This window comes from Oryzias latipes, chromosome 18 (assembly GCF_002234675.1).
Source record: "Oryzias latipes chromosome 18, ASM223467v1".
Lineage (NCBI taxonomy): Eukaryota > Metazoa > Chordata > Actinopteri > Beloniformes > Adrianichthyidae > Oryzias > Oryzias latipes.
Window position 1 is genome coordinate 13,604,188 of NC_019876.2, and position 23,461 is coordinate 13,627,648.

General features: G+C 40.3%; 1 protein-coding gene across 4 annotated transcripts; it reads right to left on the reverse strand.

The window, feature by feature from the left end:
• Positions 1–11,881: 11,881 nt before the first annotated feature.
• Positions 11,882–22,421, reverse strand: LOC101161853 (protein STIP1 homolog). 4 transcript variants are annotated; one of them, XM_004084591.4, is made up of 18 exons: positions 22,250–22,421; positions 22,072–22,094; positions 19,567–19,633; positions 19,245–19,456; positions 19,087–19,167; positions 18,943–19,002; positions 18,201–18,377; positions 17,908–18,045; positions 17,763–17,814; positions 17,592–17,682; positions 17,374–17,515; positions 16,987–17,091; positions 16,011–16,110; positions 15,719–15,929; positions 15,126–15,200; positions 14,918–15,020; positions 13,504–13,619; positions 11,882–12,629 (listed from the first exon to the last, which is right to left on the reverse strand). In XM_004084591.4, the coding sequence occupies exons 1-18, from the start codon at positions 22,272–22,274 to the stop codon at positions 12,554–12,556; spliced, it is 1,854 nt and encodes a 617-aa protein (XP_004084639.1). In that variant the 5' UTR covers positions 22,275–22,421; the 3' UTR covers positions 11,882–12,553. The 4 variants fall into 4 exon arrangements, with proteins under 4 accessions (XP_004084639.1, XP_011491168.2, XP_011491169.2 ...); XM_011492866.3 differs by having other exon boundaries at positions 22,269–22,420; XM_011492867.3 differs by lacking the exon at positions 22,072–22,094 and having other exon boundaries at positions 22,269–22,420.
• Positions 22,422–23,461: the final 1,040 nt, after the last annotated feature.

Consider the following 23,461-nt stretch of genomic DNA (forward strand, 5'->3'; position numbering starts at 1 on the left):
TACTGAAATGGTTAAGGAGTTTATTTGAATAAACTCCTTTTTTAGTTTGAGGGTAAATGTTATTCTTGTTTTGAACCTAATAAGGGAGAAAACAGAGATTATGTAAAATGGGGTGTATTTTTCTCAACTGTACAATGATGGTGTATAATATTGAGAGGTACCGTAGTAACCTGGAGCATGTCATGTCCTTTCTTTGGTTTAAAGTGATTTACTATCTTTGTATCATAATGTACAACAACAAAAAACAGTCTTCCATGTATTTGAGTCATAGTCACAAAACTAGATGAACCTCACTACAACACTATATAAAAAAAAAAAAACGCCCCTCTCACCCTCCGCGGGTGGTTTCTCCTCCAAGCTCGGGTCCTCTACCAGAGGCCTGGGAGCTTGAGGGTCCTGCGCAGTATCTTAGCTGTTCCCAGCACTGCGCTTTTCTGGACTGAGAGGTCTGAGGTCTTTCCAGGTATCTGTTGTAGCCACTCCTCCAGCTTGGGGGTTACTGCCCCGAGACTCCAATTACCATAGGCACCACTGTCACCTTCACTTTCCATGCTTTGTCCAGTTCTTCTCTGAGTCCCTGGTATTTCTCCAGTTTCTCATGTTCCTTCTTCCTGATGTTCCCATCGCTTGGCACTGCCACATCCACCAAAACAGCTTTCCTCTGTTCTTTATCCACCACTACAATGTCTGGTTGGTTCGCCATTACCATCCTATCAGTCTGGATCTGGAAGTCCCCCAGGATCTTTGCCCTCTCATTCTCTACCACCTTCGGAGGTGTTTCCCATTTTGACCATGGGGTTTCCAGTCCATATTCTGCACACATGTTTCTGTATATTATTCCAGCCACTTGATTGTGGCACTCCATGTATGCTTTCCCTGCCAGCATCTTACACCCTGCAGTTATGTCTATCTATTGCTCTGGTGCTCAGGGCTTGTTCCTGGGCTGCCAGGATGAGCGCTTCGGTGCTGTCCTGTAGGCCAGCCCTTTCTAGCCATTGGTAGGACTTCTTGATATCAGCCACTTCAGTTATGGTCCGGTGGTACATCCCATGCAGGGGTTTGTCCTCCCATGAGGATCTGTCCTCCAGCACTGTATCCTCTGCTCTCCATTGCCTGAGACATTCACTGAGCACACTGTCAGTTGGGGCCTTGAGCTTGATGTACTCATGGATCTTGGATGTTTCATCCTGGATAGTGGCTTCTACGCTCACTAGTCCTCGGCCTCCTTCTTTGCGGCTAGCATACAGTCTCAGGGTGCTGGATTTGGGGTGGAACCCTCCATGCATGGTGAGGAGCTTTCGTGTTTTAACATCCGTGGTCTGTATTTCTTCCTTTGGCCATCTTATTATTCCTGCAGGGTATCTGATAACTGGCAGTGCGTAGCTGTTAATTGCGCGGGTCTTATTTTTGCCATTGAGCTGGCTTCTCAGGACTTGCCTTACTCGTTGGAGGTATTTAGCTGTTGCAGCTTTCCTTGTTGCCTGCTCCAGGTTGCCATTTGCCTGTGGAATTCCAAGGTACTTGTAACTGTCCTCGATGTCTGCTATTGTTCCTTCTGGGAGTGAGACCCCCCCTGTGTGGACTACCTTGCCTCTCTTTGTCACCATCCGGCTGCATTTCTCGAGCCCGAATGACATCCCAATGTCAGTACTGTAGATCCTGGTGGTGTGGATCAGGGAGTCAATGTCACGCTCGCTCTTAGCATATAGCTTGATGTCATCCATGTAGAGGAGGTGACTGATGTTGGCCCCATTTCTGAGTCGGTATCCATAGCCAGTCTTGTTGATTATTTGACTGAGGGGGTTGAGACCTATGCAGAACAGCAGTGGGGACAGAGCATCACCTTGGTATATCCCACATTTGATGGACACTTGTGCAAGTGGCTTCCCATTGGCTTCAAGAGTGGTTTTCCACGGCTTCATTGAGTTTCCTATGAAGGCTCTTAGAGTCCTGTTGATGTTGTACAGCTCCAAGCATTCAGTGATCCATGTGTGTGGCATCGAGTCATAGGCCTTCTTGTAATCAATCCAGGCTGTGCACAGGTTGGTGTGTCGTGACTTGCAGTCTTGAGCGACTGTTCTGTCGACCAGGAGTTGGTGTTTGGCTCCTCTGGAGTCTCTACCAATGCCCTTCTGTGTGTTGCTCATGAACTGATCCATGTGCCTATTTATCTTGGTTGCAATGATGCCTGACATGAGCTTCCATGTTGTGGACAGACAGGTTATTGGCCGGTAGTTGGATGGGACTGCACCCTTTGAGGGATCCTTCTGGATCAGGATCGTTCGCCATTCCGTTAGCCATTCGGGGTGAGTACCATCTCTTAGCAGCTGGTTCATTTGTGCTGCCAGGCGCTCGTGGAGTGCGGTAAGCTTCTTTAGCCAGTAGCCATGTCAGGGCCCGGTGCTGTCCAGTTCTTCATACCTGAGACTCTTTCTTGGATGTCTGCCACTGTGATGGTTTCTGGATTCTGTTCAGGGAGGTTGCTATGTTCTTTTCTTAGAGAGACCAGCTACTGGGCATTGCTGTTATGTGCTGTCTGTTTCTCCCATATACTTTTCCAGTACTGTTCAGTTTCTAGCCTTGGTGGGTCTGCTCGGCTGTTTTGACCCTGCCACTGAGCGTACACTTTTGCAGGTTGAGTTGCGAAGAGCCTGTTTATTCGTCTGGCTTCATTGTCTCTTGTGTATCTCTTTAGGCGGCTGCTCAAGGCTAGGAGCCTTTGCTTGGCAGTTTCCAATGCTTCAGGTATGGGCATCTGGCTGTATCTCTTAGGTACTTGCTTTCTCATTGTACCTCTTTGAGCCTCTGTCAGCTTACTCACATCCTTCCGAGTTGCCTTGATTTTGGCCTCTAACCGTTGCTTCCATGGTGGGTACTGTTTTCTTCCATGGTTGCTCTTGTAGCCAAGCATCTCAAGGATCACTGCTGCTGAAGTGTAAACCAGTTCATTGGTTTCTGAGATGGTTGTGGTAGGAATTGCCCTCAATGCTTCATTCACAGTTTCCAGTAGACTTTCAGGTACGTCACTTAACCGTTGTAGTTGGTGTCGGGGTTGCCTAGTGTTCATTGTAGACATGATCTTGTCTTTCAGGTCAGTTGCTGCCTTGCTCAGCGTAATTGTGGTTGTTGGGGCTGTGTACCCAATCTCAGGGTGGGAGTGTGGCATAATCTCCTCTCTGACCTGTTGTTCTGGCTCTCCCGTGGCATTGTATTGTATCGCTTCAATTTCAAGTTGTGATAGGACTTGCCGTTTGTGGATGTTAGAGCACTGAGCTACCAGTTGTTTGGCAGTTAGCCTTGATTGTGGGTTTCGAAGCATCCATTCATTCCACATTCTCTGCATGTAACCCCTCTGGGTGGGATTACTTGAGTAGTAGCATTCTAACAGAACCTTGTTCTCACATCTAGTCCATTTCCGTCTTGTTCCAGTAGCCCACTTTCCATCAGGGTGCTCTGGTTCCTCAGCACCTGACGCAGACCTTGTTTGGCCGGGCGACGTCTGAGCCGGCATGATATGTGGTTCATTGTCTCTCATGTTGTGAGGTAGGCATTAACGTTAAGGGTCTTGCCCAAGGACCCTCACTGGGTGATGTAATTGCCCGTCTTTGTTATGGTGATTGCCCCATTTCCATTGTTATGGTAATTGCCCGTATGTATTCCATATGTATTGCACGTATATACATATATATATATATATATATATATATATATATATATATATATATATATATATATATATATATATACATACATATATATATATATATATACATACATATATATATATATGCATATATATACATATACATATATATATACATATATACATTACATATATATACATATATACATTACATATATATATATATATATATATATATATATATATATATATATATATATACGTATATACATATATATATATATATATATATATACGTATATATATATATATATATATATATATATATATATATATGTATATATATATATATATGTATAGAGAGAGAGAGAGAGAGAGAGAGACAAGATCATGTCTAGAATGAACACTAGGCAACCCCGACCAAGGAAGACACCATTGTTGAAAGGAAATCATAAAAAAAGCCAGACTGGAATTTGCAAAAATGCGTGTTGACAAGCCACAAAGCTTCTTGGAAAATGTCCTTTGGACAGATGAGACAAAACTGGAGCTTTTTGGTAAGGCACATCAGCTTTATGTTGGTAGACTCAAAAATGAAGCATACAATTAAAAGAACACTGTCCCTACTGTGAAACATGGAGGAGGCTCAGTTCTGTTTTGACTACACCCACAGAAAATATGTTAAAAAGACAATATATATAACTAAATAAAGCAACGTTCAGGAAACCTTTAGAATCTTTACAATGCTTAATTAACAGTGGCTTATGATTAGATCACAAACAAGTTGGAGTGGTTCTTAGCTGAGCTGCCTGCACAGATTTGCCCATTTTTCATCTACATTGCAGCTCGTATCCACGCATGAGGGCAGTTGTCAATAATGAATCAGAGAACATTGTAGACTAGTTTCAATTCCCGGCTTGGCTGCCCATGTGTCCTTGGGCAAGACACTGAACCCCACCTTGCCCCTGGTGAAAAGGTTGGCGCCAGAGTTCGGCAGCGGTACTGTATGAATGGGGGAAGGGATTTGTGACCGTAAAGCGCTTTGGGCCTTGGGGAAATGTAGAAAGTGCTAAACAAGTAGACGCCGTTTTTCCATATACTTTTTCATGCACTCATCATAATCCACTCCAGTCTTTTTACTCCATCAGGTCATGACTGATGGAAATTTTTAATAGTACTACAAAACACGTTTGGTCAGTTTGACAGACGTGTCCAAGTACATGCAAACATTTTCCTCCACTGACTGCAAAACAAAAACAGAGATACGCGTGTACAGATAAGAAACTGGCTTGCATGTCATTCAAAAATGAAGCATACAATGAAAAGAACACTGTCCCTACTGTGAAACATGGAGGAGGCTCAGTTCTGTTTTGGGGCTGCTTTGCTGCATCTGGCACAGGCTGTCTTGAAGTTGTGTAAGGTAAAACTAAATCTCCAGATTATCAAGGCATTCTGGGTAGAAATGTGCTGCCTAGTGTCAGAAAGCTTGGTCTCAGTCGCAGGTCATGGGTCTTCCAACAGTACAACCATCCAAAACACACAGCCAAAAACTGAATGGCTATAATAGGAAAAAGAAATAGAAGAAATAAATAAAATAACAAAATGAAAAGAACATCTGTAGAAGGAGCTGAAACATGCCATTTGGAGAAGACACCCGTCAAACCTGAGATAACTGGAGCAGTTTGCTCATGAGGAGGGGGCCAGAATACCTGTGGACAGGTGCAGAAGGCGCATTGACAAATACAGAAACCGTTTAATTGCAGTGATTGCCTCAAAAGGTTGTGCAACAAAATATTAAGTTATGGGTACCATAATTTTTGTCCAGCCCTATTTCATTAGTTTGTTTTTTAAAATAATTCTGTTAATCAACAACTCAAAAGTAATGGCTGATTTTGATTATTTTATTTTTTAATTTATTGTTACTTTTGAACGTTTCAAGGGTACCAACAAATTTGTACACCACTGTAAATGTATATATATATATATATATATATATATATATATATATATATATATATATATATATATATATATATATATATATATATATATATATATATATATATATATATATATATATATATGCATCATTTTACTCCATCGGGTCATGACTGATGGAAATTTTAATAGTACTACAAAACACGTTTGGTCAGTTTGACAGACGTGTCCAAGTACATGCAAACATTTTCCTCCACTGACTGCAAAACTAAAACAGAGATACGCGTGTACAGATAAGAAACTGGCTTGCATGTCATTCTAGAAAACTCTGGGTTTTCTTACCCCCCCCCCCCCCTGTAATGGCCAGAGAGCAGCCAAAAGGCTGTGTGCTTTAAAATGACCATCTTCAATCAAACCAAACTTTATTTATAAAAACGCGCTTCTCATGCCTTGGACAACTCAAAGCACTTTACATTTAAAAACAAAAGAACATACATAGTATTACATTATAAACCCAACCCACCCTTCACCCCCCCACTCCCATCCATTAACACATACTACCCCTGGCCCCACACACAATGAATACTTATTAAAGTAAAACAGCTTAAGAACATTTCCAAAGGGGCCCACTAGACTCCTTAGTCTATCCAATAAAATCTGGTGATCTACTGGATCTAAAGCAGCACCAGAACAGAAAGTTTCAGAGTCAAATTTTATTCTAAGATCATTAACGATCTTTAAAAGAGCCGGTGTACCGTTCGGCCTGGAACTTCCGTTCGGGGTCCTTTCAACTGAAGGTAACGTCACACTACGGTAGCCCCACTTGGACAAACTACGTAGCGTGGAGACCTGCTCAGGCTCTACAAATTTTCATTTCACATTCCCTTTTGTAACCTAAGGTTATTTTCCCTCATAAATTGTGTCTGACAATATTCTTTGTAGTTTTTATAAAGAGATTTTGCCCCAATCCGCTTGTTATTCCAGTTTAAGTTCAGCCGTGGCTGAAAATGTTGTTTTAACAGCTAAGTGTTGTTCTTCCAGGTCAGTTCTGCCAATAATAAAGCAATGGGCGCTTGGATTAAAAAACTATAAGTGAACATGCATTCAATGATAATCATAATAATAATAAAGGCACGTTTAAGACAGTCTCGCTTTATGTCGGAGCTGTTTGTTTTACAACAGACTTAATAATATTTTATATATTTTGTCCAGACCAATCACTATCTGACACATAATGTGACGTCAGCATTAGTCCTAGGACCCCGAATTGAAGTTCCAGGCCGAACGGTTATGGTACCTACACCGTCTCTTTACTGTGGCTTGTCCTAAAGCCAAATTGATATTTTTCTAAAATCTATGAGGTATTTAAAAATTCCTGTAGTTGAGTAGCGGCACTTTTTTTTCTATAATTTTACTTAAAAGTGGTAAGTTGGATAAAGGTCTGAGGCTATCCAGAGTATTTGGATCTAAATGGCTCTTATGCTTGAAGTGAGTTTTGATTATTTCAAAACTTTACTGTGAGCTTTCCTCTTGATTAGAAACTGGAAGAGGATTTCCAAATGCACTGTCTTGCATCCTCAACAAGCTGCACAGTGGCGTTAAGACCTCTGAGTGTACCTGAGAAAATTGGAGATCTTGTTTTGAATCTCATAGAAATAGCGATAAAAGTGACTACACCCACAGAAAATTTATTAAAAAGACAATATATATAAATAAATAAAGCAACATTCAGGAAACCTCTGAATCTTAACAATGCTTAATTAACAGTGGCTTATGATTAGATCACAAACAAGTTGGAGTGGTTCTTAGCTGAGCTGCCTGCACAGATTTGCCCATTTTTCATCTACAGTGCAGCTTGTATCCACGCATAAGGGCAGTTGTCAATAATGAATCAGAGAACATTGTAGACTAGTGGTGAAAAGGTTGGCGCCAGAGTTCGGCAGCGGAGCCGCCGCCACTGTATGAATGACTGAAGGGATTTGTGACCGTAAAGCGCTTTGGGCCTTGGAGAAAGGTAGAAAGCGCTAAACAAGTAGACGGCATTTTTCCATTTACTTTTCTCATACACAAAATCATCATCCACTTCAAACATCTTACAAAATTATAAACCCCCTGTCATTTCCTAGGATATAGTTTCTGCAGAACGACAGACGTTCAATAGAAATTCAGCTGAGTTGTGGGCGGGACTGTTGGCTGTTTACACGTTCTCCCACTAGCTTACAGCCCCCCTCACACCCCCAACCTATCATTCACGGTGCAACAAAAATGGCAAGCAATATAAGAGCTATCCAGCATTAGGGTTTGGAGACAGATGTCACCTCAGATGAGGAAAAAAAAGACGTACGTGGATCTATTTGTCTAAAAGTGGCTGCATCATAATGGAGCGGAGCAGGGAGCTAGTTTCAACGTCACACCTAAAAGCTTTTTCTAACAGCATTTTTTGTCTGCTCCTGATTCAGGATTTGTTTGACTAAATACTCAGAAATACAATTTGTAGTTTAATTTTCTTTCTATATGTTCTCCATCTTTAGAAAAACATTTTTCATCAGAATGATGGGTCTTTAAGATAATTAACCTTCAGTTTCTCCAAATAAATTTAGGTTTTATATAAATAATTCTACATTAAATCAGGTTCTGACTTAACACAATGCAAACAATAAAATGGATTAATCCACCTTCTTCCAGCTTTTTCTAAAGGGCTGAAAGTGTCCTGTGAAGTCAGAGAAGAGCATCTCTGCTACTGTAGCACTTTAGATGAAACACTGCCACCTGGTGTCGTATTGGTGAATTACAAAACTTCAACTACACCTGTCAAAATGTTTTTTGGTTGAGATGGAAGAGTTGCGTTTGAAGCTGGGTGTACATTACTGGGCTAGGGTGGCGGGATACAAAGTGACTCTATAACCATGGAAAATGGATTTTAAATAACACAAAGACAAAGTTCAGAAAACCTCAGAATCTTTATAATCCTCATTATAAAAGTGGCTTATAATTAGATCACAAACGAGTTGGAGTGGTTTTTCACTGTGCTGTTTGGCACCAGAGTTTGTTTACTTAAATAGTTCAGTTTAATTTGGCAGGCATAGAGGCTTATCTGCATGCTGGCATGAACCAATTATGTGAATCCTGACGCACATGCAGGATAAAGGTCTCTGTTTACTTTCAAGTGAACCCGGATGTGGTTTTAGTGGATGTGCTTTTTTTATCCAAGGCAGGGGTGTTCATTACGTCGATCGCAAACGACCGGTCGATCTTCAAAGACATGAGGGTAGATCGCAGGCCAGCAAAGATAAATAACCCAAAACAAAAAAAAGTACTTCTAAAAAAAACTTCGGTGAATCAAAATCCTCACTGAGAAGTACCGGACTTGATTGACATGCAGAACGTTCAATCCAACATCCTCTGATACATATGTCACTGCACATGCGTGTTTAAATACACTGAGCACAAATATATTTAAACACAATAAAGAAATGATTTATCGTTTAAGATCATAAAAATATTCTAAAATAAAATAAAAACTTTCAATTTAAACAAACTGGGTTTCATGAATTGGTATACATCAGCACATAAATAACACGTTAACATTGCAAACATTACCTAAATATAAACTAAATTGCGATATTTAATGTTGGAAGGATAATGGATCAAAATAGAAATTAGACAGTAATCCTAATATTATTACAATACCTTAGAGATTTGATAATCTGAGAAGGAAATTTAAGAAATCGGACCCTATGCAGTATGAGAAAAAAAATTTTTTTTGTATCACATAGAAAGAAACCTGCAGCTTTTCCTCCTTACGTTTTGCTCCTTACTGAGCAGGCGTAAATGCTTTACGCACGGGGTGGGACGCCCTTAGGATGCCCATAAACTACACTCTGTATCCACTTCCTCCTATCTAACCATCAGATTGCAGCACTAACAGCGCTAAGTAAAGTCTGCCCAACATGCCTGCGTCCCACCCACATCACCCTTACTTACCCTTCTGTGATGTATAAGGGTTCACTCTGACCCATCACCCACAGCATGCCTGTAGAAACTGCATGCCATTTTTCATCTACGGTGCAGCTCGTATCCACCCATAAGGGCAGTTGTCACAAAGGAATTAGAGAACATTGTAGACTTTTCTCATACACAAAATCATCATCCACTCCAATCCTCTTCCTGTCTATTTTCAAAGTGTTCCCAGTGGTCTTTAACCCTTGTGCTACCGTAGATGACCCCACCCTTACATTGACGTGTTCTCCCTACCATGACAAAGGTGGATAAAGGTGGAAAGATTTCATGTAATCCATGGACACCAGTGAAGATCACAAATCATTGAAGAAAAAAAGGTTCAGAGCACTGTGTAGTGGGTCTAGATGACCCAGCTCCCAATGTAAAAGTGCCTATGATAGCACAAGGGTTACTCATGATTTTTAGCCAAAATCAGAAAAACTGTGTGGTTTTATTGGACATAGTTTCTGCAGAACAGAAGTTCAATAGAAATTCACCTGAGTTGTGGGCGGGGCTGTTGGTGCGGAGTAAGCCCTATTTCGTCTGCTCCTGATTCACATTGATTTGTTTGACTAAATACTCAGAAATGCAATTTTGAGCTTAATTGTCTTTCTATATGTTCTCCATCTTTAGAAAAATACATTTTTCATCAGAATGGATCTTTAAGATACTTAACCTTCAGTTCCTCGTAACAATTCAGGTTTATATAAATAATTAGATCAGGTTCTGACTTAACAGAATTCAAAAAATAAAATGGATTAATCCACCTTCTTCCAGCTTTTTCTAAGGGGTGGAAGTGCCTTGTAAAGTCAGAGAAGAGCTTCTCTGCTACTGTAGCACTTTAGATGAAACACTGCCACCTGGTGTCAAATAGGTGAATTACAAATCTTCTTTTTTTTTTTTTTTTTTTTTACAAAAGGTACATTTGATATAAATGAAAACAATCAAAAAGTCCATTTATTTAATTACGTCCAGTTCCGGTGAATTTGGTTGGAACGGATAACGGGATCACATGTCAGCAGTTGAGCTTATGTCTTAATAAACAAGGGGAGGCGGTAAACATTTTCACTGATTGGTCAAAGGAGAGTTTGTCATTAAACACTGGGTTTAGGCGTTTTATTGATGGGATGAAAGACAGTATAAGTGTCAGAGTAACAAACTGTGTTCTCTGAAAGACCATATGTATGTGTAATGACTCATCTTCTGCATTGTTGGCCATTCATAGGGACTTGGAGGTCCGTCCCAACCTGATTTTTTTGAATTTTGCAGTTTCCCTATGAGGTGGAGAGTTTGGGGGCACAGCGCTTTGTTTGTCTGGGTTCCGGCAGATTCTGGGATTGAGATTAATATAAATAATCATATAATAACAGGCTTTATTTCTGCCTAGTGCAGTTTATTATTCTGTACTATAGGCTTGTGCCTGTGAGCGCTCCTTAACATAAATCTTCCTGATGTGGTGTGTGGGACTTAAATCACTCTTGTACCTTTCCCGAAGCTGAAGTCAGAGGAAAGCAGCTGTAAATAGAGATTGGGAGAAGGTCATGTGGTCAGATCAGACCAAAATGGAGCTCAACCAATCATGTTTGGAGGAAGAGAAATGCTGCCTATGACCCCAAGAACTCCATTCCCATTGTCAAGCATGGAGGTAGAAGCATTATGCTTTGGGGATGTCTGACTGCACAGGACTACTTCACCGTAACGATGAGAGGATGGGCGGAGCCATCTGCTATTAAATGCTTAGGGAGAAGCTTCATCCCTCCTTAAGCCAGGAGACCTAAAATGGATCATGACTCAAGACAAACAGCAAAGGAAACCACGTAATGAATGGCTGAAGAAGAAGCACATCAAGGTCATGGAGTGGTCCGGCCAGTCCCCAGACCTCAGTCCTAAAGAAAAACCTATGGAGAGAGCTGAAGCTCAGGGTTGCTAAGCAACAGCCACCAACTCTTGATGATTTTAGAAGTCATTTGTAAGAAAATGGTGACCAAAATTCTTCCTGTTATGTGCAGAAACCTGATCATCAACCACAAGAAACATCTGACTTCTGTGCTGCTACTAAGGGTTTGGCCACAAAGTGCAAGAGGGTTCAAATACTTTTTTCCTTAAATGAAAGGCAAATAAATTTTAATTCTTTGAAGTCGATTTCTTGATTTTCCATCTCTCACTATTTAAATAACCCATCATTAAGATGACAGACAGTCAGCTTCCTTTGAAGTGGACAAACCTACAAAATCAGTAAAGGAGCAAATACGTCTTTCCTCCACTGGCTTTTGGAGTTCTGAAAAGCAAAACTTCTATCCAGTCTTTAAATGGACAATATGAAGTTTATTATGAAGATGCAGCAGAAACGGTCACAGAGTAAGTTTCTTCTCATATTAAGGGTTCATGAGCGACATCCTCACGATTAAGCTCTGGAGAAGAAGTCAGAAAGCAGCTGAGGATGAACAAGCAAATAAACGGCCACTTTTTTTATTTTGAAAAACCTATTAAAACATTAAGTCAAAAACTTTGAATGAATAAAAACACAATGTAAGAGTTACAGGCCACATTCAGGTTCTATTAATATAATCAAGAACATAACTGTTGTACTTCTCTGTTCAGCCTGCAGGGGGAGCATTTCTATAAGCAATTTAGAATTATTATTGTTTATTACTATTGGACATTTCCTCCAAAAATACAACACTGGGGCGGCTTCATGAATTAAACAATACGAGTATTTGTAAAAAAAAAAAAGAAAAAAAGAAAAACTTCTGGCTTTTGTGCACATTTTGTCAAGCTTATTGATAATTCCTCGCAAATATAGGATACGTTTTGGTCGATACTGATAATGTCTACCTTTCCGTGAAGACATTTATGCAGCTGAACAATCATTTTGGTAACACTTCCGAAAGAAAAGGCGTGAAAGCACATCCTAAATGGCACAGGAGGGTTTCTTCGACAGAGCGCTCAGCTGCTTGAAGCCGTCGTTTCTTCCCTTTAGGTGGCGCCGCGGCGGTCCGGAGGTCTGAAAGGACGGAAAGGCTTCCCGTCCACAGCAGGAAACCTCCCTTGCCTGCAGTCAGTGGATGATAAGCTGCATTTGAATCAAACTTTTCTGTCTTTTTTTATTTTTCAGTCAAATGGTTAAACTGTAAAAACGAGGGAATACTGCCACCTGCTGGATGAAAATATAAATTCATGTTCTTTCTGATAAATCTGTATTTCAGAGAATGAACAAAACAAAAAACAGATTGTTCATTTAAAAAAGTCGTTTTTTAAGTATTTTAAAATTGAAATTACACCTATGAAACTTAAAAAATATATAGAAATTTTGAAGAAATTATTTGAGTTAAAAAAAAACGTTAAAACTGTATTAAAATGAAAAAAGCTGCCGTTTTGTCTTTTCAACTTTTGTTTTTTCCTGTTACATCATTTCTGCTTCAATATCCTTCCACTGACGTTCAGCAGGGATATCACCACCGTAACCTCCACCCCCCCCATGTCAATCACTTCCCGGGAGCCAATAAGCTCAACGTACAATTAGTACATTCAACACAGAAAACGAAAAGTCTAAATAAAGAAATGAAGGCAAAGAGGAAGAAAAAGGAAAAAACTAAAGTTGAAAATACAAATAAACATTTTTCTATTTGTTCTTTTTTCCAATTAAGTAACAAATCTGTTTGTACAAACATTAAAAATTTCTTTTAATTTAAAAAATAACCATATTTAACAAATTTTCTATTTTCTTTTTTTATATTATTTTTGTGTAACTTTTGAGTGTAAAATTTTTTCTTCATTCATTTTAAGCCAACCCTGATTTGAAAAAAAAAAATGTCACTGCAGACACCAAAAAATTATTTTTTTTATTATACTGAGCATAAAGCCAACACTGGTAAAGACTGGAAGCAAACTTCCTTTCAGGTTTTAAAGGAACTAAAAACACTAACCTGGGGTTCTCCTCCTGCAGATCTTTAGCCTTTAGTGCAGATTTGGAAATACCCATTCCTGCAGGGATCCTGTCTGGGTATCTGACCGCTATCTTCATGCCATTCAGCATAAAACCCTAAAAAGAAGGAGACAGTTTGTCGTTTAGATCTGCGTTTAGCTGCAACCTTAACCCTTTAACTCCAGAGCTTTTGCTCCACTGTTGCCGCAGCTCTGCAACTATTTACATAATTCTAGCGGATTCTAAGGCAGAGTTTCTCTACAACAGAATCTATCGACTGTTCTGTGAGTTCAACTCAAGATTTTTCTGGAAGTCCGCCATCAACTCTAGTTTTCTCTCTTGCATTCCCAGTGGTCTTTTGATTATTATGCAGATTTTAGTAAAGAATGTAAAGAGCCTGGGTCATTTTAAGACATAGTTTCTGCAGCGCAGCAGGACTTTATTAGAAATTCACCTCTGGGTTGTGGGCGGAGGTAGCCCTACACGGATATCCCAGCATGCCTTCGTTTACACTCTTTCCTGTTAGCTTGTAGCTTCTCACAACCCCAAGCTGACATTGGTGTAGCAAAAAGAAAAAACGGCGAGCAACAGTGGAGATATCCAGCTGTACAGTTTGGAGACAGATGTTAGCTCAGTCAGAGAAAATAAAGACGTTAATGGGTCTATTCGTCTGCCGGTGGATGCATCAGAATGGAGCGGAGCAGACAAACCTGAGCTTTTTCAACCCGCAGGTTTTTATCTGCTCCTGATTAATCAGTTTGAATAAAGAAATACTCAAAAACGCTGTTTTCGTGTTACATTTCTTGTCCTCCTTCATGAGAAAAATGCTACAATTTACTATACGAAAAGATTCAAGGTTAAAACTGCATTTCTGAGGATTTCTTTATTCAAAACGGGATGAATCAGGAGCAGATGAAAAACCTGCAGAGTCTCCATTCTGATGCATCTACTTGTAGACAAATAGATCCATAAATGTTTTTGAGAGAGAGATTGACAGACTTAATCGTGCCAACAGTCCTGCCTACAACTCAGAGGTGAATTTCTAATGAACTCCTGCCGCATTTTCTTTTTCCTAGGAGGGGCCTGGCAAAAAATAATTGAGAAGCACTGCACTAACAATAAATAAAGAAATGATAGAGTACGACTGTTGGGCTTTCTTTAACAAAAAAAAAAAAAAAAAAAGAAATTCCAGTCTAATGTTGCATTTAACACATTTGAGGAAGATTTTATCCAACAGATTTGGTTACATACATGGAGCCTGCCTAAAAGGTGCCAGTTTACAGCTTTTAAAAACTTTTTTAAAAAGTACAACAAAGCTTGAGAATAAATACATGAAAACTTTTTTTCCATTTGTGTAACTAAAACAGACAAAGCTGATCTTCCCGTCAGCCTGTAGGTGAAATCTCCACACTCACATGCAAGCGTTGGATTGCTTCTTTACAATGCTCTTGCTTTGGAAAGTTGACAAAGGCACAGCGTTTGAACTGCAGAATCTTCACACTATGTACGGGTCCAGCCCTGCGGCGGCACAACAGTTACCCATTATTGACACATCTGGACAAGCACAGACTTCAACATGGTTCGAGCACAGAAAGAAAAACGCTTTCAAATGACACAACGTACTTGTTAAACACGTTGGTGATCTCGGCCTCGGTTACCGGGTAAACCAGGTTTCCAACCCAGACCGGAAACAGTTCCCTGTGAGGAAAAAAAAAGGAAAGGTTTCCACACCATCACATACTGGCACTTACTGGCCACAAAGCGCAAGAGGTTCAGCTCTCTCCATAGCGCATGTCGCCCCCTACAGGCGGAAGAGGCTTTTGCGGCTCTTTTCAGATACATGGAAGTACTGAACCCTCTAGGGGACAGTGGTTAAAAAGGAAATAAAAATCAGAGAAACTGTTTTTATTTCCTTTTTAACCACTGTCCACTAGATGGCTCTGTATGAAAGACTTGGTGTTGTGTAATTCGGGCTGGGCAGAAATCCTTGATTATACATTTCTCCTCCTCTAAATGATTGAGTATGTAATGAAAATGCTGTAAATCCTTTTATGTTTGCACGGATGGGTTCTTTGTGTTCCCAAAATGATTATTTTCATGACTAAATGTTTTAATGTTCAAGTAAATTATGGAGAAAAAGTCTCGTTAGTTCAAGTGGAACAGCACAAATCTGGATTTTGATGGGCTTTCAGGCTTGGAGGGGCATCAGAACTCACAGTGGGGGTTGTTGCCGTCGTTCCTCATCCTTCATTGGTGGAGTTGATTGATTCTGGGAAGGCGGTGCGTCATGGTTGGTTTTTAAAAGCGGCTCTTTGGCCTTTGGAGACGCAGCGCGAGGCGAGTGAATTCTATTGGCCGACAGGATGGGAGAAACTCCGTTGACGTTTGCTACTTGAGCTGGTGGGGGGGTCCCGTTCCGAATAGCTTCTGAAAACCAGCAGAGGGAAGATTTAGACCAAAAAGCAGAAGGTGACACGATAATGTCCACAGTGAAGATGGAAGACTCACCTGGATTACAGGTGAGTTTGGACAGGGCCTCTAAGGCTTTGTGGACCGTCCCGTGAATAATTAAAGCGTTCGAGCTCTGCTCCCGAGTAAAACCATATTGCTGCAAGGAAACATTCACACAATTCCTTAACAATGCGTCTCCATCACGTCCTGGAAGATCTAAAGCTTAAAGGTTAAATCTCTACTTTTCTGTTCTGGTTTTGACCATTGACTGTAAATGAGAACTGGACCGTGTGTTAAAATGCCTCAAATGAAGTGGACATTTACTTTTATTCAACATTTGCAGAATACATTTAAAAAAATATTATGTTTATAACAATTCAATACAAGAGTATAACTTACGTTCTAAATAAGAGTCATCGTCATTTTAAACTTTAAAATTCTTCAAATCAGCAAAAACAGAGCCGGTGATGAATTTGTGGGCGTTTTTCCATCACTTGTAAGTGAATTCACAGGACTAAAATAAATAAAGTGGACAATTTTTTGGCAAGACCGACGCCGCTGTTGGAGCCATAGACTAACCAATCAGATGCCAGTGGAACGTTCCAAAAGTCTGACAGATTGGGATTTAAGTGGTAGGGGTGTGGATTTCCAACAAGCTCACTCCTGATTAGTGAGAGTGGTTGCCATAGGAACGTTGACTAAGACTAAGATTCGGGCCAATTACGGCTTACTGATGTCATCTGGTTCCAACATGATGACATCCATGACGGCTGAATTCCCTGTATTTTGTTGAAACAGGAAGTCATTTTCTGTGGGTGAAATCCAGTTCTCGTATACAGTCAATGGTTTTGAAACACAGCTCAGCTCATGCTTGGATGGCATTTATTATGTTTGAAGGTCTTGTTTGTATTTAAGCAAAGCCTTAAACGACACTAGACGGGCATCAACCTCTGCAGGAAAACCTTCTATGACCGAGCAGAAAAGGCACAGCTTCATAACCTGCTACTGCCTAAAAGCCCCAAATCCAACGCACCATTAGTTGTATCATCTGCATCCGCAAAAGCTCCTGGGCAGCTTCAGCATACGAGCTTTCCAGTTTGAGAACCTCCTTGAAGGCCTGAGCAGCTTCTTCATACCTCTGCAAGGAGAGAGAATGAGAGAAATGCATAACAAGTCATTACCTTTTGACTTTCCATCTTGTTATTAATTAACTTGCTAAACCAGAAGGCCAAAGTAATCAAAGTCAGAGCAACCGGAACTGTAGCTAGGACTTTTAACTGATCACGCACTTTCATGCATCTGCAGCTGCTGATAAGCAGCAGGGAGGGCATAAACCAACAGAAATTTGGCCTCTGAAGCTACAGAAGTAACCAGACGCACAACATGAAACACACTCAGCTCTAGGTTTGGGTCTTCTCACCTTAAGTCCTGCCAAAGCTCGGCCTTTCCTATACAGGCCTTTAACCCAGTCCGGGCTGATGTCAAGGGAGATCTCGGCGTCGGTCAGAGCTTTGTCGTATTCTAGCAGCTTCTCATAACAGAACGACCGATTGCCGAAGAGCCTGTGAGCCAAACACAGCGGCGGCGTTACCCAAACAGCCAGCACTCCTCCTCTGTGCGTTTAAGAGAGCCTCTTACTTGAACTCTTTAGGGTTGAACTTGATTGCATGTGTAAAATACTTCACCGCCATATTATAGTCTCCGCCATTGGCAAACTTATTTCCTAAAACTGCAAAGAGAAGATTGTACAAATTCCAGATTTGATCGTTTGCATGTGAAGAGAGGAGGCTTGATTTAAGGGTGACTTACTTGCAAACTCGGTGCTTATTTTAACGTTGTCCTCCAAGCTGGAGCTACAGTCCTGAACAGACAAAACAAAGGTGTCAAACAGACCAAAAACAATTACAAATCCAGGAAAATGTGCAACAAGGGGAAAGGTATTTATATGTGGAACCTTGAGCTCCTCAGCTGCAGCGTTTTTAGGCCTTTCTTTGTCGGGATTCTTCTTCTTCTCGGCTCTTGGATTCTGCTCCAATTGGCGTTTCGCTATCAGAGCGGCTTTGCTCACAAAGCTACTCGTCATATCCAGTTCCTCAAAACAGTTACATATCAGTACAAATTGAAAAGTAAGATCGACAACTATTTCAAGGTAATCTAAAATATAACAAATCCGTAAAGTGCTACAAGAATCCTGCATTTAGATTTCTGTCATTTATTAATATTTTGTGCAAAATACTCCAAGGATACCTCTGAGTCGACTTTAGAGTCGCCATCTTCATCACTAGATTCATGTTCGGTGTTGTCGCTGTCACTATCTGTATCTCTAGCTGCAGCCTGTTTATCGCGGGAGGTGGCCTCTTCCTTTGATTCTTCTTGAACGCATTTGTCCTCCTCCGACTTTGAGCGTCCCCCTTCGTCTTTATTCTGAACGACACAAAAATCCTCGTCATTATCAAACCCTTCCAGTGAGTTTGCAGATCAATCATTGACTGTATATGAGAACTGGACGTTCCAAACACGCCAAACGAACAAAATGTTTGACAGATTCTCTCGCTTTCAAGTGGTAGGGGCGTGGCTTTCGAACAAGCTTACTCCTGATTGGCGAGAGTGGTTGCCATTGAACGTGTGTTCAAAGTTGAACCAGGCTGAACTTCGACCAATCGGGGACTCGGGTTTAGCAGCTTTCAATTCATTGAAGTGCCAACCGTTGGAAAATTGATCATGAAACAGAAATGAATTATTGCGGTTTGTGCCCAGCTGGAATTATACAACACCAAGCATTTCATATATCGGAATAGAGCTGAGAGAAAAAAAGGCCTGGAAGAAGATTTTAAAGCGCTCGGATATTCCGCACCACGCCTCTTCCAGCTGCAGGTGGTGGACGCGCGTCACATGCTCGGTGTGAACGTAGCATCACTCTGTCCAGTTCTCGTCTACTGTCTTTAGGATAAATCCTGAAACATAACATCGCCCTCCTCATCGCCATTACCTCATCTTCTTTGGTGGGATTTTGTTTCTCCTTCTCCATTTGTTTTCTCAGCTTTCGTTTCTGTTAAGGAATAAAAAAGACAAAACGTGAGTGTTGACTTTTATACACATTTCAACAGTTCATGATGGACAGAGCAGCACTCGCCTGTTTCTTAAGTCGCTTCTTCTCAGCCTTTTCTTTGTTTCTTTTAGCCTCTTGTAGTAGTCTGGCTTTCCTTTCAGTATCCTGTTACAACAAACATCCTCACATTCAAATCAACCAAATCCAAATGCGATTGATGGACTTTCTAGAAGTGAACTTACGCTCTCCTTTGCCTGAACTTTCACAGCGGGTGGACAGGAAGGGCTTCGGCTAGAAGCAGCATAATGCAGAGCGGGAAGATAAACAAAGCCGGGTCTCCCTGTATGGCTCCCCCCTACAACTCTACCACTATTTGAGAACCCATGAAAACTGCTTTGACTGCCCGTCCAGTCGTCATAATCATCAATATCTATATTTTCATCATAATCAAAGTCTGTAAGAAAGAAAAGATTTGAAATGTAACACCTTATACAACTTTAATGCTTGTAAAATAGAGAGAAAATGCAGAGATTTGAGGCATAATAAAAGAGGTCATCTTCTTACCCATAAGGCCACATCTAATAATTCTTTGCATGTGAGGACGGGTGTCAAACAAGTCCAAAACACTGCGCTGAGGAGGAGAAAAAGATCTGAATGAGAGTCTTCCAGTCATCCCGTTAGTTTGTTCTGGACTTGACCCCCATCCTGCTTCTATACGGCACCGACTGAACAAACATTTGCCATGTTCCCAAAGCTGTGCCTCTGACACTGCAAGCTAACAAACAAAGCTGCCCCCAGGTTTCATTTTCCTTTATCCAGAACTCCACCAAGACAGCCCATAAGTTTCTATTCGGAATCACTTTATTCATCCCACACGTGGACAATTTGGACGTTACCATGGCAGCTTGTAATCATAAAAAGAAAATAGAAAACAATAAATACAAGTAAATGTAAACAAATAAGGTGGTATCATAATAATTTAAAAATTATTTACAACAGAAACATTCCAGTTCTAGGTTAAGTTTTACAAACATGTTAGACCAGTGCATTCCTACACTAGTTTCGATGTGATTAGAGACCCACTCTGATGAAGATCCTGTTTTTGGAGTTTTGAACATGTTATTGTAGCATTTTTCTGATGATGGAGGACATCTATAAAGAAAATTAAGCTAAAAACTGTATTTGTGAGTATTTCTTTATGTCGAATTGTTGAGGAGCTGATGAAAAAAATGCCATTTAAAAATAAAATTATATTTGTGGCATAAAACCAACCATGGAAAGCCCCAGGCTCCCTGCTCTGCTCCATTCTGAGGCATCCACTTGCAGACAAATCATATTGTTTCGTTTTCCTCGTCTGAGTCGGCTTCTGGCTCAAAACTTCACAGCTGGATCGCTCAAATATTACTCGCCATTTTGATTGCACCGCTAATGCTTGATTGGGGGGTGATGGGTTGTTAGTTAGCAGCAAAGAGTGTAAAAAACAGGGAAATGAGGACAGGATTAGTCTGTGCCAACAGTCCCTTCCACAACTCGGATTACTGGCGCTCTGCAGAAACTATGTCCTAGAAAATGACATTGTTTTTTGATTTTGGCTAAAAACAGTATTATCACAATTTTTAAAAACAAAGACCCACATGGAACAATTTGAATATAGATCGAAATAAGACCTTAGTGGGACTTTAATGTAATGCAATGTAAAGCTCAAGCAAAAAAAAAAAAGATAGAGGAAGTAAACTACAACAATTGAGGTAAAGAAAAGAGGGTAAAGTAGCATGGCAAGTATTATATTGTTAATCTGATTTATCTTAAACTATAAACAAAAATATTCAATTTAGAAAATGTTTCCAGCACCAAACACAAGTGTTAACAAAATCAAGGCACCTTTCTGATGATAAAAGCAGGATCACTGAAATATCTTATTAGTCGTTGTTCAAAAAAGCATTGTAAAAAAAAAAAGAAAAGCAAACTTATGAAACCAGTCAGAAAAATAGTGACCCAACCTTTAACTTAATACTTTGTTACATAACCATTCTGGCAACCGCTGCTATCAACCCGTATCTATGACTATCTATGACATGTATGCCGTTAATTTGACCTCCAGTTTTGTCTGGTCTGTTCAAAGGAAAGCTTCAGGGCTTGCTTACATTTCGTGACAAATTATATTTAATTTTTTTTTTTTTTTTTTTAATAGGAACATGTCTGATTGATAGATCATCGACTTTTGGTCTGTTTTCTGTGATCCCTGTAGGTTTTTAAAAAAAAAAAAAATCATGATTATGCCCTTTTAACCTGAAATCAAAACGTCTGTGTCGTTTTCAAGGACATATAGTTTCTGCAGAGCTGCAGTGGTTCAGACATTTGGCTCTGAGTTGCCACAGAGTAATAAGTTTGTCCTCATTCCCCTTTGATCCCTTTGTTTACACTCTGTCCTGCTAGCTTACAGCCAAGTACTCACCTAGCTTAGCTAAGATTTCTCGTCTGCTCCTGAAGATTTCAATAAAGAAATACACAGAAACGCAATAATTTTCTTTATAAAAAATTCCTTCCATCGTAGAGAAAAAAAAAACACACAAAAAACATAACTTTTATGTATAAAAAAGGAAAAATAAAATAAAAAAAATACTACACAAAAAGTCAAATGTTCCTGCACATTAATAATATCAGAGTTGCGATGCGGCAGACAGACTTATTCATAAAGCTTCCAATTAACAACTATGACCGCTGACGTGTTCAAAATGATCTATCCGTCTCGGTTCTTTCCTGGAAACATCTCTGACCCAACGCCAGGTTTCCTGGGTTCAGTTAAGGTGAACCCTATGGGCCTCGTGCTCTTGGATTAAACGATGTTTGCAACTATAAATAGATGTAATAATTCGTCTCTGTTGTCAGGCTAAACCGGAAATGGACGTGGCAGTCGAGTTTTCTGTAGAAATTAATCAATTTAATAGTTTTAATTAAAAAAAAAAAGACTGGCTACTCCTCCTAGGCCCCATCCAAGTTAGCCGCGGATAACCAAAACATCGAATTGTTTTACGAGCTTTTGAGAGCTAATACAACAAGCTTACTTACTATCATGCGGACATCCGTAACGTCTATAGAAAAGAAGGGAAACAATAAATATAGTTACGCTACTTCGGAAAAATTCTGAAGCTGTAAAATTTTGTTATTAATCACCAAGCGAAGCGAGCTAGCTTGTTTGCTAGTCACTACGAACTTTTCTAAAAAGTGAAAACAAGTGCTTTCTTACCCGTTTCTTCTGTATATACCTGCATGTTTTGTCGCACACGTCCAGTCCAGACACGGTCTAACTGTATAGAAGAATTTATGACGTACAATGTTACATTGCTGCGCAAATTCTTGCCTCTAAACGTCGCCTGCGCTCACGTTTCCGCGCCTTGATGACTGTTGTTAGTGACGCCGGAAGAGAAGGCGGGACTTAGTGATGGGACTGGCCCGCTTTTTTGACGCATGCGCATTCCTTTGACTTAAACAAAATTAATTCTTAGGATCCAACCAGATCAATTTGTTTGTACCATCGTTATGCTCAGTTATCAGACGTGTTCAAAATCTAAACAGAAATGATCAAACGGAAACAAAAATAAATGAACCAAAACTAAAAGGATTTTAGAGTAGATTTGAGCGTTTTATCACTGTGATTAAACTTTCCCTGGCAAAAACTCTGAGGTGGAAGAGTGTTCAGATAGGGGAGGAGAATAATCCTGCCGTGGTGGATGATTACTAGTCAGCCGATTCTGTAAATGAATATTTACCAGCTGATGGAGCAGAACTAAATCACTGCATCACTGAAGAGGACAGAGAGTGAGCCCCAGCATAAACTACTATTAGACATAAACAATAGCATGAGGAAATACTGTACTCTGCAGTACCGTGATATAACGTACTATATCCACACTATAAGGTGCACTTAAAAGCCTTAATGTATTTCAAAGAAACACGATGGGCTTTATCATCTGGAGTGTCTTATATATGGATTCATTCTAGTTGTGCTTACTGATGTTGAAGTGGTTTACAGAGGTACACAACGCTCTGTCAAAACCTTTGGCTGGGTGTTATTGGGAATACACCAACATGGTTAACGTGGCGGTGTCGGACTGTTTTTTTTTTTTTGAAGGGAGTTGGAGTATTCACAGTAACATTCGTTTTAGCAGTATCAGTCAGTATTTTATATGTTACTTACAAAGTGGGGCCTTATAGTTCAGCGAACCTTATATACATTCACCAGCCACTTTATTAGGATTGGATCGCCTTTTGCCTTCAGAACTGCCTCAATAAATCGGGGCGGGGCTGGTGAGTGATTGATCTCTGATTGGAGGATCGCCTGTGTCACCGAACCCCACATTGTTACTGGTGATTGAGCCTGGCGCCATTGTAAGGCCGCCAAAAAGTGTGCGTTTATACGTGTGTGCATGGGTGAATGGGACTGTGACCTTTGGGCCTT

Excerpts from the sequence above, each read along its gene's own strand:
- LOC101161853 (XM_004084591.4), bottom strand. The coding sequence starts at position 22,274 with ATGCAGGTATATACAGAAGAAACGG. Across the intron at positions 17,092-17,373 it reads GAGCTTTGGCAGGACTTAAG|AGGTATGAAGAAGCTGCTCA; the intron begins GTGAGAAGACCC and ends CTCTCCTTGCAG. Across the intron at positions 15,930-16,010 it reads CAAACTCACCTGTAATCCAG|AAGCTATTCGGAACGGGACC; the intron begins GTGAGTCTTCCA and ends GCTGGTTTTCAG.